At 40.1% G+C, this 12,015-nt stretch overlaps 1 protein-coding gene across 1 annotated transcript; it reads right to left on the reverse strand.

Annotated features, from left to right (window-relative positions):
* Positions 1-1,462: 1,462 nt before the first annotated feature.
* LOC307120669 (uncharacterized protein) lies at positions 1,463-11,868 on the reverse strand. The gene is made up of 5 exons (XM_079807793.1): positions 11,416-11,868; positions 10,631-10,957; positions 7,994-8,347; positions 7,585-7,709; positions 1,463-2,913 (listed from the first exon to the last, which is right to left on the reverse strand). Exons 1-5 carry the CDS (start codon positions 11,459-11,461, stop codon positions 2,809-2,811), a joined length of 957 nt encoding a protein of 318 aa, XP_079663919.1. The 5' UTR covers positions 11,462-11,868; the 3' UTR covers positions 1,463-2,808.
* Positions 11,869-12,015: the final 147 nt, after the last annotated feature.

A 12,015-nucleotide genomic window follows, 5' to 3' on the forward strand; every position in this document is an offset into this window, starting at 1 on the left:
GGGGGGGGTGTATTTAACTGTTCAAGAGGGAAATGGCCTGTGGGAAGAAACTGTTACTGTGCCTAGATGTTCTAGTGGCCAGTGATCGGAGTCGCCGTCCTGATGGTAACAGTTCAAACAGGCGGTGTCCAGGGTGAGCGGAGTCTGTGATGATTTTCCCTGCTCTCTTCCTCACTCTGGAAGAGTACAGGTCCTGGAGGGTTGGCAGGGGTGCACCAATAATCCTCTCCGCAGTCCGGATTGTGTGTTGTAGTCTCTTGATGTCAGATTTGGTAGTTGAACCAAACCAGACAGTGATGGAAGTGCATAACACAGACTCAATGACAGCCGAGTAGAACTGAATCAGCAGTTCCTGTGGGAGGTTGAACTTCCTCAGCTGACGAAGGAAGTACAGTCTCTGCTGGGCCTTTTTCACAATGGAGTCAATGTGATTGTCCCACTTCAGGTCCTGAGAGATGGTAGTGCCCAGGAACCTGAATGACTCCACTGCTTCCACAGTGCTGTTCATGATGGTGAGTGGGGGGAGAGCTGGGCTGTTCCTCCTGAAGTCCACTATCATCTCCACCGTTTTGAGCGTGTTGAGCTCAAGGTTGTTATAACTGCAACAGACAGCCAACTGTTCAACCTCCAGTCTGTAAGCAGACTCATCACCGTTTTGGATGAGGCCGATGACAGTGGTGTCGTCTGCAAATTTCAGGAGCTTCACAGAGGGGTCTTTAGAAGTGCAGTCATTGGTGTACAGGGAGAAGAGCAGTGGGGAGAGAACACACCCCTGGGGGGCGCCAGTGCTGGTAGTGAGAGTCCTGGATGTGAGTTTCCCCAGTCTCACGAGCTGTTGTCGGTCTGTCAGGAAGCTGGAGATCCACTGACAGATTGAGGGTGGCATGGAGAGCTGGGTCAGTTTAGCTGAGAGAAGATCAGGCATGATGGGATTGAAGGCCGAACTGAAGTCCACAAATAAGATCATTGCATAAGTCCCAGGTCTGTGTCAAGATGTTGCAGGATATAATGCAGTCCCATGTTGACTGCATAATCCACAGAGCTATTTGCTCTGTAGGCAAATCGAAGAGGATCCAGCAAGGGTCCAGTGATGTCCTTCAGGTGGGCCAGAACCAGTCTTTCAAACCACTTCATGACCACGGACGTGAGAGCAACAGGTCTGTAGTCATTAAGTCCAGTGATTTGGGGTTTTTTGGGGACCGTCTTTTAGGGGTTTTTTGGGGTCTGTTTGGGGGGTTATTTTGGACAGGTTTTTTTTGTTGGGGGGTTCAGAGTCTGACAACTCTAAGTTTTTATCTAAAAGGCATTTTCCCATAACTTTTTAGTATAAGAGCACAATTATGAGAATAATGAGGCTTTAAAGTGGACTAAACGTACCTTTTCTGCGTGATGACGTTCAGCCACTTGTTAGCAACCGCCTTTTTCAAGACACATAACAGCTTCAAAAAATCACGAGTGGGGTAGTACTGATGTATTTTATGTCGTAGAATAAAACGTGAAAGTGTCTTGAGATTGTGTTCGCCACAGACCTTATTTCAGCCATTTAAACAAAACCCCATTCAAAAAAAAACCATTGACTTCAGGGCGATGGAACCGGAAGTGCTAAAAACTGGCTTCTGCATTTTGGGCTACAAATTGATGTCATACCTGCACCACTCTATACTGTATGTTGTTAAGGAATAAATACATTATGTTAATCAGTTAATCTTTATTAGTTGCTGATGCAGTAATCATTAATGGTTTATTCCTTAATGAGTATTACATTATGTGCATTAGTTAATATGCATGACTTAATGCATAGGCTAATTGGAGTTTTATAAGTTTTATATAATGCTGTTTGACACTGAAATATGTACACTCTACTGTAGCACAATAAAGCTAATTATTTTTCTCTTGGCTGTAATACTTACACTTTTTTTTTTCATTTACTTTTCCTGCAGAGACAGTAAATTACACCAACAGGAGCAGCCACAGTCAGCGACAACAGGATTGCACCAAAAATACAGTTTCAACATATGAATCTGATTTTTTTTGGGTGAACTGAACATCCCTTTAATACAGACTAAAAGAACGGTAATGCTATCATGTACAATGTGTGAAAAAATATTTTCTTGACCATTATATAACATTATATTCTATTACACCCCAACAACCAAACAAAATAATGAGTGAAATATCATATATGACTGTTTAAAAGTGTATCTGTTAGATACACATGTAACAATATTTTCATAAAACAGGAGGTGAGAGTCGGAGATGAACTTAACAGGTCTTTGTTCACAAAGAGTTTATAGCGTTCAGGATCATCAAGCATAAGCCATTCAAGGAGCAGTAACACTTAACTGAGGAGTCTTTGTTTCTTTGCAGGATGATTCGATGAGCACACAGATGATGAACAGTCTGAAGGATCGACGGATGGAGGAAGACGAAGAAGGTACATTCTCTTTCTGTGATTGTGAACGAGTGGGTGGAGATGAACGACCTGGTGCTGGTGGCATGCTGGCTGAATCCGTGACAAATATCAGTCTTTTCCAGTGGTTTTTATCAGTAGTGCAGAGTCGATTCATGTTGCTTAACTTGTTTGCATATTTGTGCACGTGATCTGTGTGCTTGCATATTGCAGTATGGCGCTGCGTGAGAGTAGTAAAATACACTTCTTGGTCATAAAGAATGAGGTACTAAACTGCTACAAAAAGCACGACAGCATCATAAATAAACCTCTACAGAAAAACATTAAGCATTCGCTGTTCTATTGCTGATAGTGTGCTTCTTTCAAAAAATATATTTAGGCTACATGCTATAATTTACTTAAATGGCTAAAAAAGGTGATGTCGAATTAGGGAACGATTCATCGGCAACAGTCAACAATGGAATCTCAGCCTTATAAGGGGACGAGTCTTCATCATAATTCTCCTGTAAGAAAACACATTCACAGAATGAACAAGACTGAAGTAACATCTCAAAGGAACACGCCGACTTTTTGGGACTTTAGCTTATTCACCGTATCCCCCAGAGTTAGATAAGTCCATACATACCATTCTCATCTCCATGCGTGCCATAACTCTGTCTGACGCACCCACCGCTAGCCTAGCTTAGCACAAAGACTGGAGGTAAATGACTCCAGCTAGCCTACTGCTCAATAAATGACAAAATAACGCCAAATTTTTCCTATTTACATGTTGTGATGTGTTACATCGTGTACTAAGACTGACGGAAAATGAAAAGTTTTGATTTTCTAGACCGATATGGCTAGGAACTATACTCTCATTCCTGCGTAATAATCAAGGAACTTTGCTGCCGTACCACGGGTGCAGCGGCGCAATGATATTACACAGCGCCTGAAAATAGTCCCCAGTGCGCTCTCTGTGCAAGCAGGTTGTCACGTTGGTTATGTTGACGGAAGTTAGTCTATTTTCAGGCACTGTATAATATCATTGCGCCGCTGCACCCATGGCACGTCAGCAAAGTTCGTTATTTTGTCACTTATTGAGCAGTAGGCTATAGCTGGAGCCGTTTACCTCCAGTCTTTGTGCTAAGCTAGGCTAGTGGTGGGTGTGTCAGACAGAGTTATGAAACGCACGGAGATGAGAATGGTATGTATGGACTTATCCAACTCTGGGGGGTACGGTGAATAAGTTAAAGTTGGTGTGTTCCTTTAAGAATAATAGGCTAATGAACCCACAATTCAAGCAACCCACCCCCGAATTGGCGCTAATTCTAAACCGAAACTAAAATGAGCAAGGTCATTCACGGTGCGTGTCCAGTCTGGTGCGTTTTCAGTTTTCATGCCTGTATGGAAGCACGATCATTCGAATATAGCACCGGGTTTTTACTGATACAAAGCTTAATGCTAATCGCTGAAGTTACCCTTTAAATAATGGACGTTTCTCAAAAACTCTATTGCATTATTATCCACACATGTGATAACATGCAAATTCAACAACAAATTTATACATTTAAAGCATTCCAAACTTTGTGTGCACACTTGTATATTTGCGAATACGGCTTTGCATTTGAGAAACATATTTTGCAAATATAGGGCCAGATTTACTAAACAAGGCAAATTAGTGTGTAACACGAGGAGAATGCAAGCGCAGATGAACCCCTAAACGCATACTTCGGGTCTTCATTGACCCGGGGTGTCATTCACTACCCTCTTTCTCATTCATTTTTTTATGTGTGTTAGAAAGGCCGAGTTCAGTGCGCATGCTCTGCTTTTCAGTCAGTCATCATAAGCCCAGAGAGCAGAATGTACGAGCGGGACTGTGTGTGCAGAGTGTGCGTCAATAAGTAAATGTAAGTTGACTGTTTACCAAGTTAATGCTAGATGCTGGTTAAGGAGTTTGTAAAGTCTTGATACAAAGTCATCCTGATATTGAGTAATGAGTATATACCAGTGTTAAAGCCGTTTATCGCGTGCTGTTGATTGCACGTGAACATGCTTGATTGTGTCTAATAATAACTTGCAATTCGTATTATATACATTGCCACCAGTGTTTGGTTTTTATGCATGTGTGAGTGATTATAACTTTAACAGCTGAGGCAGTTGCTATGTCCATTTAATGAACGCGATGTTTCTAATTACGTGCTTTCAGTTAAATCACGTCATATTTAGTTTCGGGTTTGAGCGTTTTACCGTTTCTGACCACTAAGTGGCAGTATTGGTTTAGAATTTCATTGCTTGGATATTGATTCCTTTATTTGTTCTGATAACTTGATAATTTAATTACTTGAGAGATTTATGTTGGAAACAATGTACTGAGAAAATGTTTGAGTAATAATACTCAGGACATATTGTTAATATATATCTTTATTCCTTTCTCTTTGTAGACCACACACACACACCGTGCATCTATTCATACAAACCTGTGTACTGCTGTGTTATGTACATATAAAGACTGCCAACAATTAAACCTTTTTGCTTGGAACTGATCGAATCCCGTGTGTTCTTACGACACCCCACTGAGGAAGCTAGATTTAAGCCATCACCTAATACAGTCCAACCCTTCCAGTACGACTATCGAACAATGTTAGACATCAACTTTCTTATTATTCCTCAATCAATTCAATTAAAACAATATAACAAGAAAAAAACAATACAATTATTAAAGAATACCTGTTTTGCTATTCATTTTTTGTAAAAAAAAAAATCGTATAGGGTCCGAGGTGTGTAACAATGTAAGAATATTTTTTCTGCACTACAATAATTGAATCTTTGATGACTGAATAAGTGCAGTTCACCTTTTTTCCACAAGGTGGCAATGTTTGATACACAATGATGAAGTGACGTTTTACTCATAGGCCCTGTCCCAAATGCCACCCTAATCCCTTGTGGTCTTCCTACAAGTCCGCACTTTCATGACGTAACGACACTTTGACTGTCGGGAAGAAGTCCGCTGCAGAACCCGCACCAGTGCGGGCTCGGCAGAAGTGCGCATCGAGGGCGCATATCGACCGCAAAGGGGGCGTTCGCGAGCACCCTTCTGAGACCTCAAATGACAAATGGGGACACCCTACGGTCTCTTGGACTTAACGGACACACGCATGTGGCAGCCATTGTAAGTCCACAAGACTGAAAGTGCACATGAAGTGTGCCATTTGGGACATTTTTGATACCCATTTGGGAAATTGGAATGCCATAGTTACCGCAGGCAGAAAACAATAGAATAGGAAGCTTAAAAGCTTTCAAAACCTGAAATGGCTTAGCGATTTACTGCAGTCAAATATTAGTGTCACTGTCACTTCATGATGGATCTGGTGAAGAAGCTGTCAGCAATCAAAATAGTGATTTTGAAGATACTGTACTGGGAAATGAGCTCTGATGAGGACAGCGATGATGGCTCAAACTGAACCCTTCCAAGCTCCAAAAGGTAACAAAATATGATTTATTTTATTCTTCTGTAATTGTTTCTCTAATATCAGGTAGGTCTTATAATATCGCGACAGGTAGAGATTCAGCCGTGTTAGATATAGATCCGGGTCGCTAAAGACCCGTATATGTAATGATGACTGGCGAAACATTCATGCATTTAAGGGTTAAAGAACAGACGCAGCAGAGCATTCCCATAATGACTAATAAAATCACAAATCAAAAATGAATGTGGCTTGAGAAACAATATGTTCGGATAACGTCTTCATCTGGCATTAAAGATAAATAAACACAAAGGGAGAAAATTATTTCCCAGGGCCAGTTGATCAAAAAGTTTAATCTGGATTTGGAAATCCTATGTTTTCCTAATACTTTTGTGGCAGTTTTTCAGAGCAAAATTACCCTGATCCAGATACACACTTTTACAGATGACCAAATCTGGATTACTGGTGCTCTACGGAGCCCCTGAAGGGACATGCTGATGGAAATAAAATATGAGATAAATATTTAAATGCTTTAGGACTTTAAAAGTTTTGTGTAAAAACATTGTGCTCGCTCACAGAGATGGTTCATCTCTTATGATCGTGCCAATGTAGTTTACAAAAAGTGATAAAAAAGCACTTAAAATCTAAATGTAATATTATTGTTTGATATTTACAGCTGTTTGGGGATTATTTTATGGTGCCAAAATCTCTTTTTTACTTTACTGTAGGATACCAAAACTAATGTATTACTTTAACAGTTAAACTAAGAGAGCAAAATTATGTTTGTATTACATGTTACAAATGTGTTTTTGGCCAGTTTTAAAGTTTTATTACATTTTTGTTCCTGTAATCCACCCTTCTGCTGGGATCAGTATAATCCGGATTTCTTTGGATCAAAGGTCTCCCAATCTTACTTAAAAGTTTGAACAACACAAACTGATTTGATCCAGATCAAAACCAAGATTGGATTTGGTGATCTAATCTGATTTCAGAATCCTTTTTTTCTATTGAACAACCCATTTTCAGGATTTCATCCAATCAGATTACTTTTGAACAATTGGCCCCCAGTTCCAGCATGTCAAGCGAAAATGGGTTAAGACATGCTTATTTGGGCTTTAAATAATGGTGTAAATCCCAGTAATTTGACTATGGTGAACTTTAGTAAATCACCTTGCATGGTTTATTTAAAGCTGAAGTCCGTAACTTTTTGCGCTCTAGCGGTTAATAAACAGAACTGCATGCATCTTGTGGAAGAACATTGCAGCCGGAGCTACTTCTCTCTGTTTATGTCTTTGGCGAGTCACGCGGTTCCAACCAGACCGGTCTGAAATAGTCCAAATATACACACTTATTATAAGTGTACCATAATGATTCAGGGTAAGACAAAAACACGGTTTGGAAAATGTAAATCTTGAACACAAAAACAGTTATGGACAGCAGCTTTAAATACTCTCCTACCACACATTTTGTGTCTGAAAGGGAAACTTCTACAAATGCATATGCAATAAGGTCAGCCGCAAAAATAACTGTGTCCACACCTTTTCATCACTAACGTTTCATGGGGTCTCTTTAGTAAATCCTGACTGTAGTTTTTAACACCAAAAGAGGGTTTGCGCTGGAGCAAGCTGTTAGCAAATCTGGCCCATATTGTTTTATTTGCATGTGAATTAGTTTATATCCTGATTATATAATTATATATAACTCAGCTGTGCGTATGCATGTAATACTTACATTATGTCCTTTTTTAGCTTTATTGCGGTGACAGTTAATCACGCCAGCGGTGTGATTTAAAGCTGCAGAAACCAGCAGAAGAACACCAACACCAGCACATATTACAGCTACAGACTGAGCTGATTCTGTAACAGTAAACACAGACAGACATAATCACTAGACATCAAATGATAATCAACTTTACTGATATTTTAAACTGATAATTACCCCTTTCTTCTTTGAGCATCAGCTGTATGATATTGATTGAACTGATAGATGTTTTTGTTTTTTAAGAACAGCAATTCAAAAATCAGTTATTAGAATTAGCAGTTATCAAATGTTATTGAGTCAAACCTCTTTTTTACTTCAAACAGTTTATACAGAATTCTGCAAAAAATATAATTCAAGTGTATTAAATGATATACTCAACCAATGACGGCAACACTGAAGCTCTTGAAGCTGCTGATGCTGATGCTGGGGCGACGACTGATGCTGCTGCTGTTTATCTCCAGTTTATAGAGTCCAGTGTCCGTGTGTCTGGTGTTCGTGATGGTCAGCGATCCAGTCACATGATCCAGCTTCAGTCTGTCTCTGAATCTCTCTTTACACTGCTCATCTGTGCAGATCTGACTCTGATCTCCAGTGATTTCAGCGATGAGAATCTCATTAAAATGCCACATCAACAAATCATTCAGGTGTTTCATCACACCAGGATCTAAAGTGACAGATTCTCCCTCTATCACTGACTTTCTCTTCACTTCATCTCGTTCAGCGGCAGGAACATCTGAAACACAAACCATCAGATGATGGAGGATATTTTGGGGGGAAAGTGTCCAAGAAATAACTGGATATGTAAACATGGTTAAAGGGTTACTTCAGCGATTTAGCATTAAACTTTGTATCAGTAGAAACCCGGTAGTATATTCGAATTATCGTACTTTCCCCCCTCATGTCTCCCCAGGACGAGAGAATTAGGCTGGAAAAATCCTCAGATGATGCAAATATCGTCATTTTGCGTCATCTGAGGATTTTTTGGCCAGAGGCTAGAGACTACAGCCACTAGAAGGAACTAGTTCTGCATGTTTTCAAGCCGCCTATAGGGGAGAGATCTCGCTCACAGAATGTAAATGCGCACGGCCGCTCGGCTCGGGCATTCATAACGGAGCGGTGCGGAGCAAAGTGAGTGTTTCAACTTTTCAATGAATTCCTATGAAAGTTTAGCTTCCATAGGCGTGATCTGAAAACGCGCCAGACTGGACACGCGTCGTGGATGACAGCCGTGCTTACCTCAGCTCTGCTCAGCTCTTCGCTCTCGTGATGAATGAAATCTGACTCCTGCTGCGTTTGTGCCGTGACTTTCGTTCGGCTCATTCACACTTTATTGAAAAGACATGTTTGATTTTTAATTGTAGTGTCTGTTCTCTAACTGAACGAAATGATTGTATTACTATGAAAAACACAACGACGTTGGGGGCAGTGTAATGGTGGGCAAGTGATAACAGTATCCGTGGCTTTGGGAGTGGCCTCGGAGGGCAGCAAAGCAAGTGCATTCTGGGAGTTATTGTCTTTCATCCACATGAGACAAAAATACATTTTCTGTCTTTTCTCAGTCTAGAAGGCACCAAATTCAAAAATAATTTCAAATTTCTACTACATAAATGACCCAGTTTAAATACACATTCATCTTCCCAGCACTGAAGTACCCCTTTAAGAAATCTCTTCTCTCTGTTTTCTTTACGTTTTGTGCTTTGAGGAGCCTTTGCTTGTTAGTTTGTTAACATTTGTGCAAATGTATCAATTTCTGTCATGACAACTCTTGGAGTGTTTTGGCATGGTAATGGATATGACAATGTTGATTCTACTGCCAATACACACACAAAAGAAAAAAAAAACGGAAACGGAGCAGTTGCCACTTTGTCGTGACAATCTGTTGTTTGTGGATGACAAATGGTAAGTATGTATTATTATTATTTGTAGTTGCGTTTTCTATTAACAGTTCCAATTATACGTTTTATCCGTGCTTGCAAAGTCCGAGCATGAAATCCGTTCTACATGATCCTCTAGTTTGTTAACTGAATCAGACTTGAATTGGTTTGAAATGAATATTTCATTAATATTTACATCTGAGTTATCATTAAAAACCACATTGTGTATTCACTGAAAATAATAATGATATATACTTAACTCATATTTAAACAATTTGCTTTGTGTGGTTGGCCAGATAAAAGGATAGATTTCCAGTGCACCAAAACGCCACACATATCCTTACAAGTACAATTTTGCCTGTATTATTTGTGTCCCCTTCAAAAATGTACCTTGAGAAATGTTGTTTATTGTCCCCCCCAACTGTTAGATGAAATTTACGCCCATGCATCCGAGTAGTTATGGTGAGGGTCGTGACATTTCCCGAACACATGCAAAGTGGTGCCAATCTTAACACACTGGACCAGCTAACCAATCACAGCACATTTTTTGTTTCAGAAGGAGGGGCTTCATCAAAAGAGGAAATAAACAGTGTGTTCAGGCCAGACTGGGGGAGTAGCCTCTGCCTACAAACCCAGAGGCTGCATTTCTAGTTTTAGTTGTCATTTTAGTTGTTTAATTGATATATTGTCCTAACCAAACCCTAGCCCTAAACTTACCCTGTTTGAATATTTAAACTAATTGAAGTAATTCAGTTTAAAATGACTGTGCCTGCTGTTTTGTTAAAAAATAAGGTGGAACCAGTTTAAATCAGGTCTTCTCTGTTGGAGCACAGTTGGCTAGATGGCGCTGTCACAAAAAAAATAGGGTCCTAGAAATGCAGTCCTGAAATTGTGACCATCCTAAAAGTGCAGTCTCCAGTATTGCAGGCAGATAATATTGGAGTGGGGAGCGAGGAGCTGTTATAATGTAAAATATGTGATAAATAATGTGTTTTCTGAACAATGAAGCATGAAAACATATTTTAGTACACCCCAAAACATCAAGACTTTGTAAAAGGGCATGATAGGACCCCTTTAAGGAAATGACCTATTTACATTAATTTTATGTATTTTACCTATTACATTTATATTAAATGACTCACCGCGCACAGAAACGCTGAAGGTCTTTTCACTGTCACTGCTGCTGTTGATCTGTAGCTTATAGTGTCCAGAGTCTGTGGTGTTGATGTTTGTGATGGTCAGAGATCCAGTCTGATGATCCAGCTTCAGTCTGTCTCTAAATCTCTCATTATTATCATGACATTGATTATCTGCACAGATCTTACAGGGATCTCCATTAATTTGAGCTACACAAGTGTCATTAAAATACCACTTAATTCTCTCTTGTTGGGGTTTTTTAACACTAATGTGTAGAGTGACGGAATCTCCCTCCATCACAGACACAGTGTCTGTATCAACACCAGACACATCTGAAGAAAAAAAATACACAATTATAAGTCACAGGACAGAATAAACGACGCCGACCATCCAGTTCAGCCGTTCTAGCCATTAAAACTGACAATTCAATAGATGATATTAACCATTAATGATAAAAACAGCGATTAAATATATAAAACAGTTTTATATCTTTAATGTAGGCAAGTGATGTTTCTTATTTTAACGATGCCAGTTTTACTGCTCGTTTCTGTCGCCACAACAATAAAGCCAGGATTAGGCCTTAGTTAAATTGCATCTTAGACACTACATATTTTAAAATATGCCAGTATAAGTTTTTTTCAGTGAAGACAGCTCAAACATGCATTTTAGTCTGGGACTATAGCTTAAGCCTAGCTTGTCTGTGAAGCTGGCAATAAATACTTAAGAAATAATATGAGCTGATTCCTGATCGCAAGTGATAAACATTTGAACAAATAGCTCTACGTCTTACCATGCACGAGTAAAACACTCGCTATGTGCAAAATAAAGAACTTCATTCCTCTGAAAATAATGGTTGTTCTGTGGGATATCAATTGTTCGTTCAAAAAATATTATCTTCTGTTCTTGCGCAGAAGCCTTTTTTGCTGCATGGGCTGAAAGAAAAGTGGTGATCCAGATTCCCCTCTGAATCTACGAAAACCAATCCTCCTATCGGTTGATGATATTGTCCGCTTGTTGTGAGATGTGTGGGGGTTGTTGTTGTTGGGGGAGAAATAGAGGATGCTTCCCAAACGGAAAGCTGCATCCTAGTGAAGCTGTGTCCTTCCTAGTCCTTCGGAGGGTTGTTGTGACCTCATTCAGTCAGCAGCACCGAGCGCGAGCGCTAGAATGAAGCCTTGGCGCTGTTGTCCTCAGGCTGCGGTGACGTATGGTTCTGCAGTTGGTGCCTCCGCTGACTGCGCACGCTGACCCACAAACGGACGAGGCGTTTATAGGCTACACGCGCTCGCTGTTCTGTCTAGTACGTCACACATGTTCCCGCCCCGCGGACACGGTAAGAAAATACTAAACTTAACATTGGAAAAATACTTTGTATTATAAATCTTGACAC

This window comes from Gobio gobio, assembly GCF_949357685.1.
Source record: "Gobio gobio genome assembly, chromosome: 24".
Taxonomy (NCBI): domain Eukaryota; kingdom Metazoa; phylum Chordata; class Actinopteri; order Cypriniformes; family Gobionidae; genus Gobio; species Gobio gobio.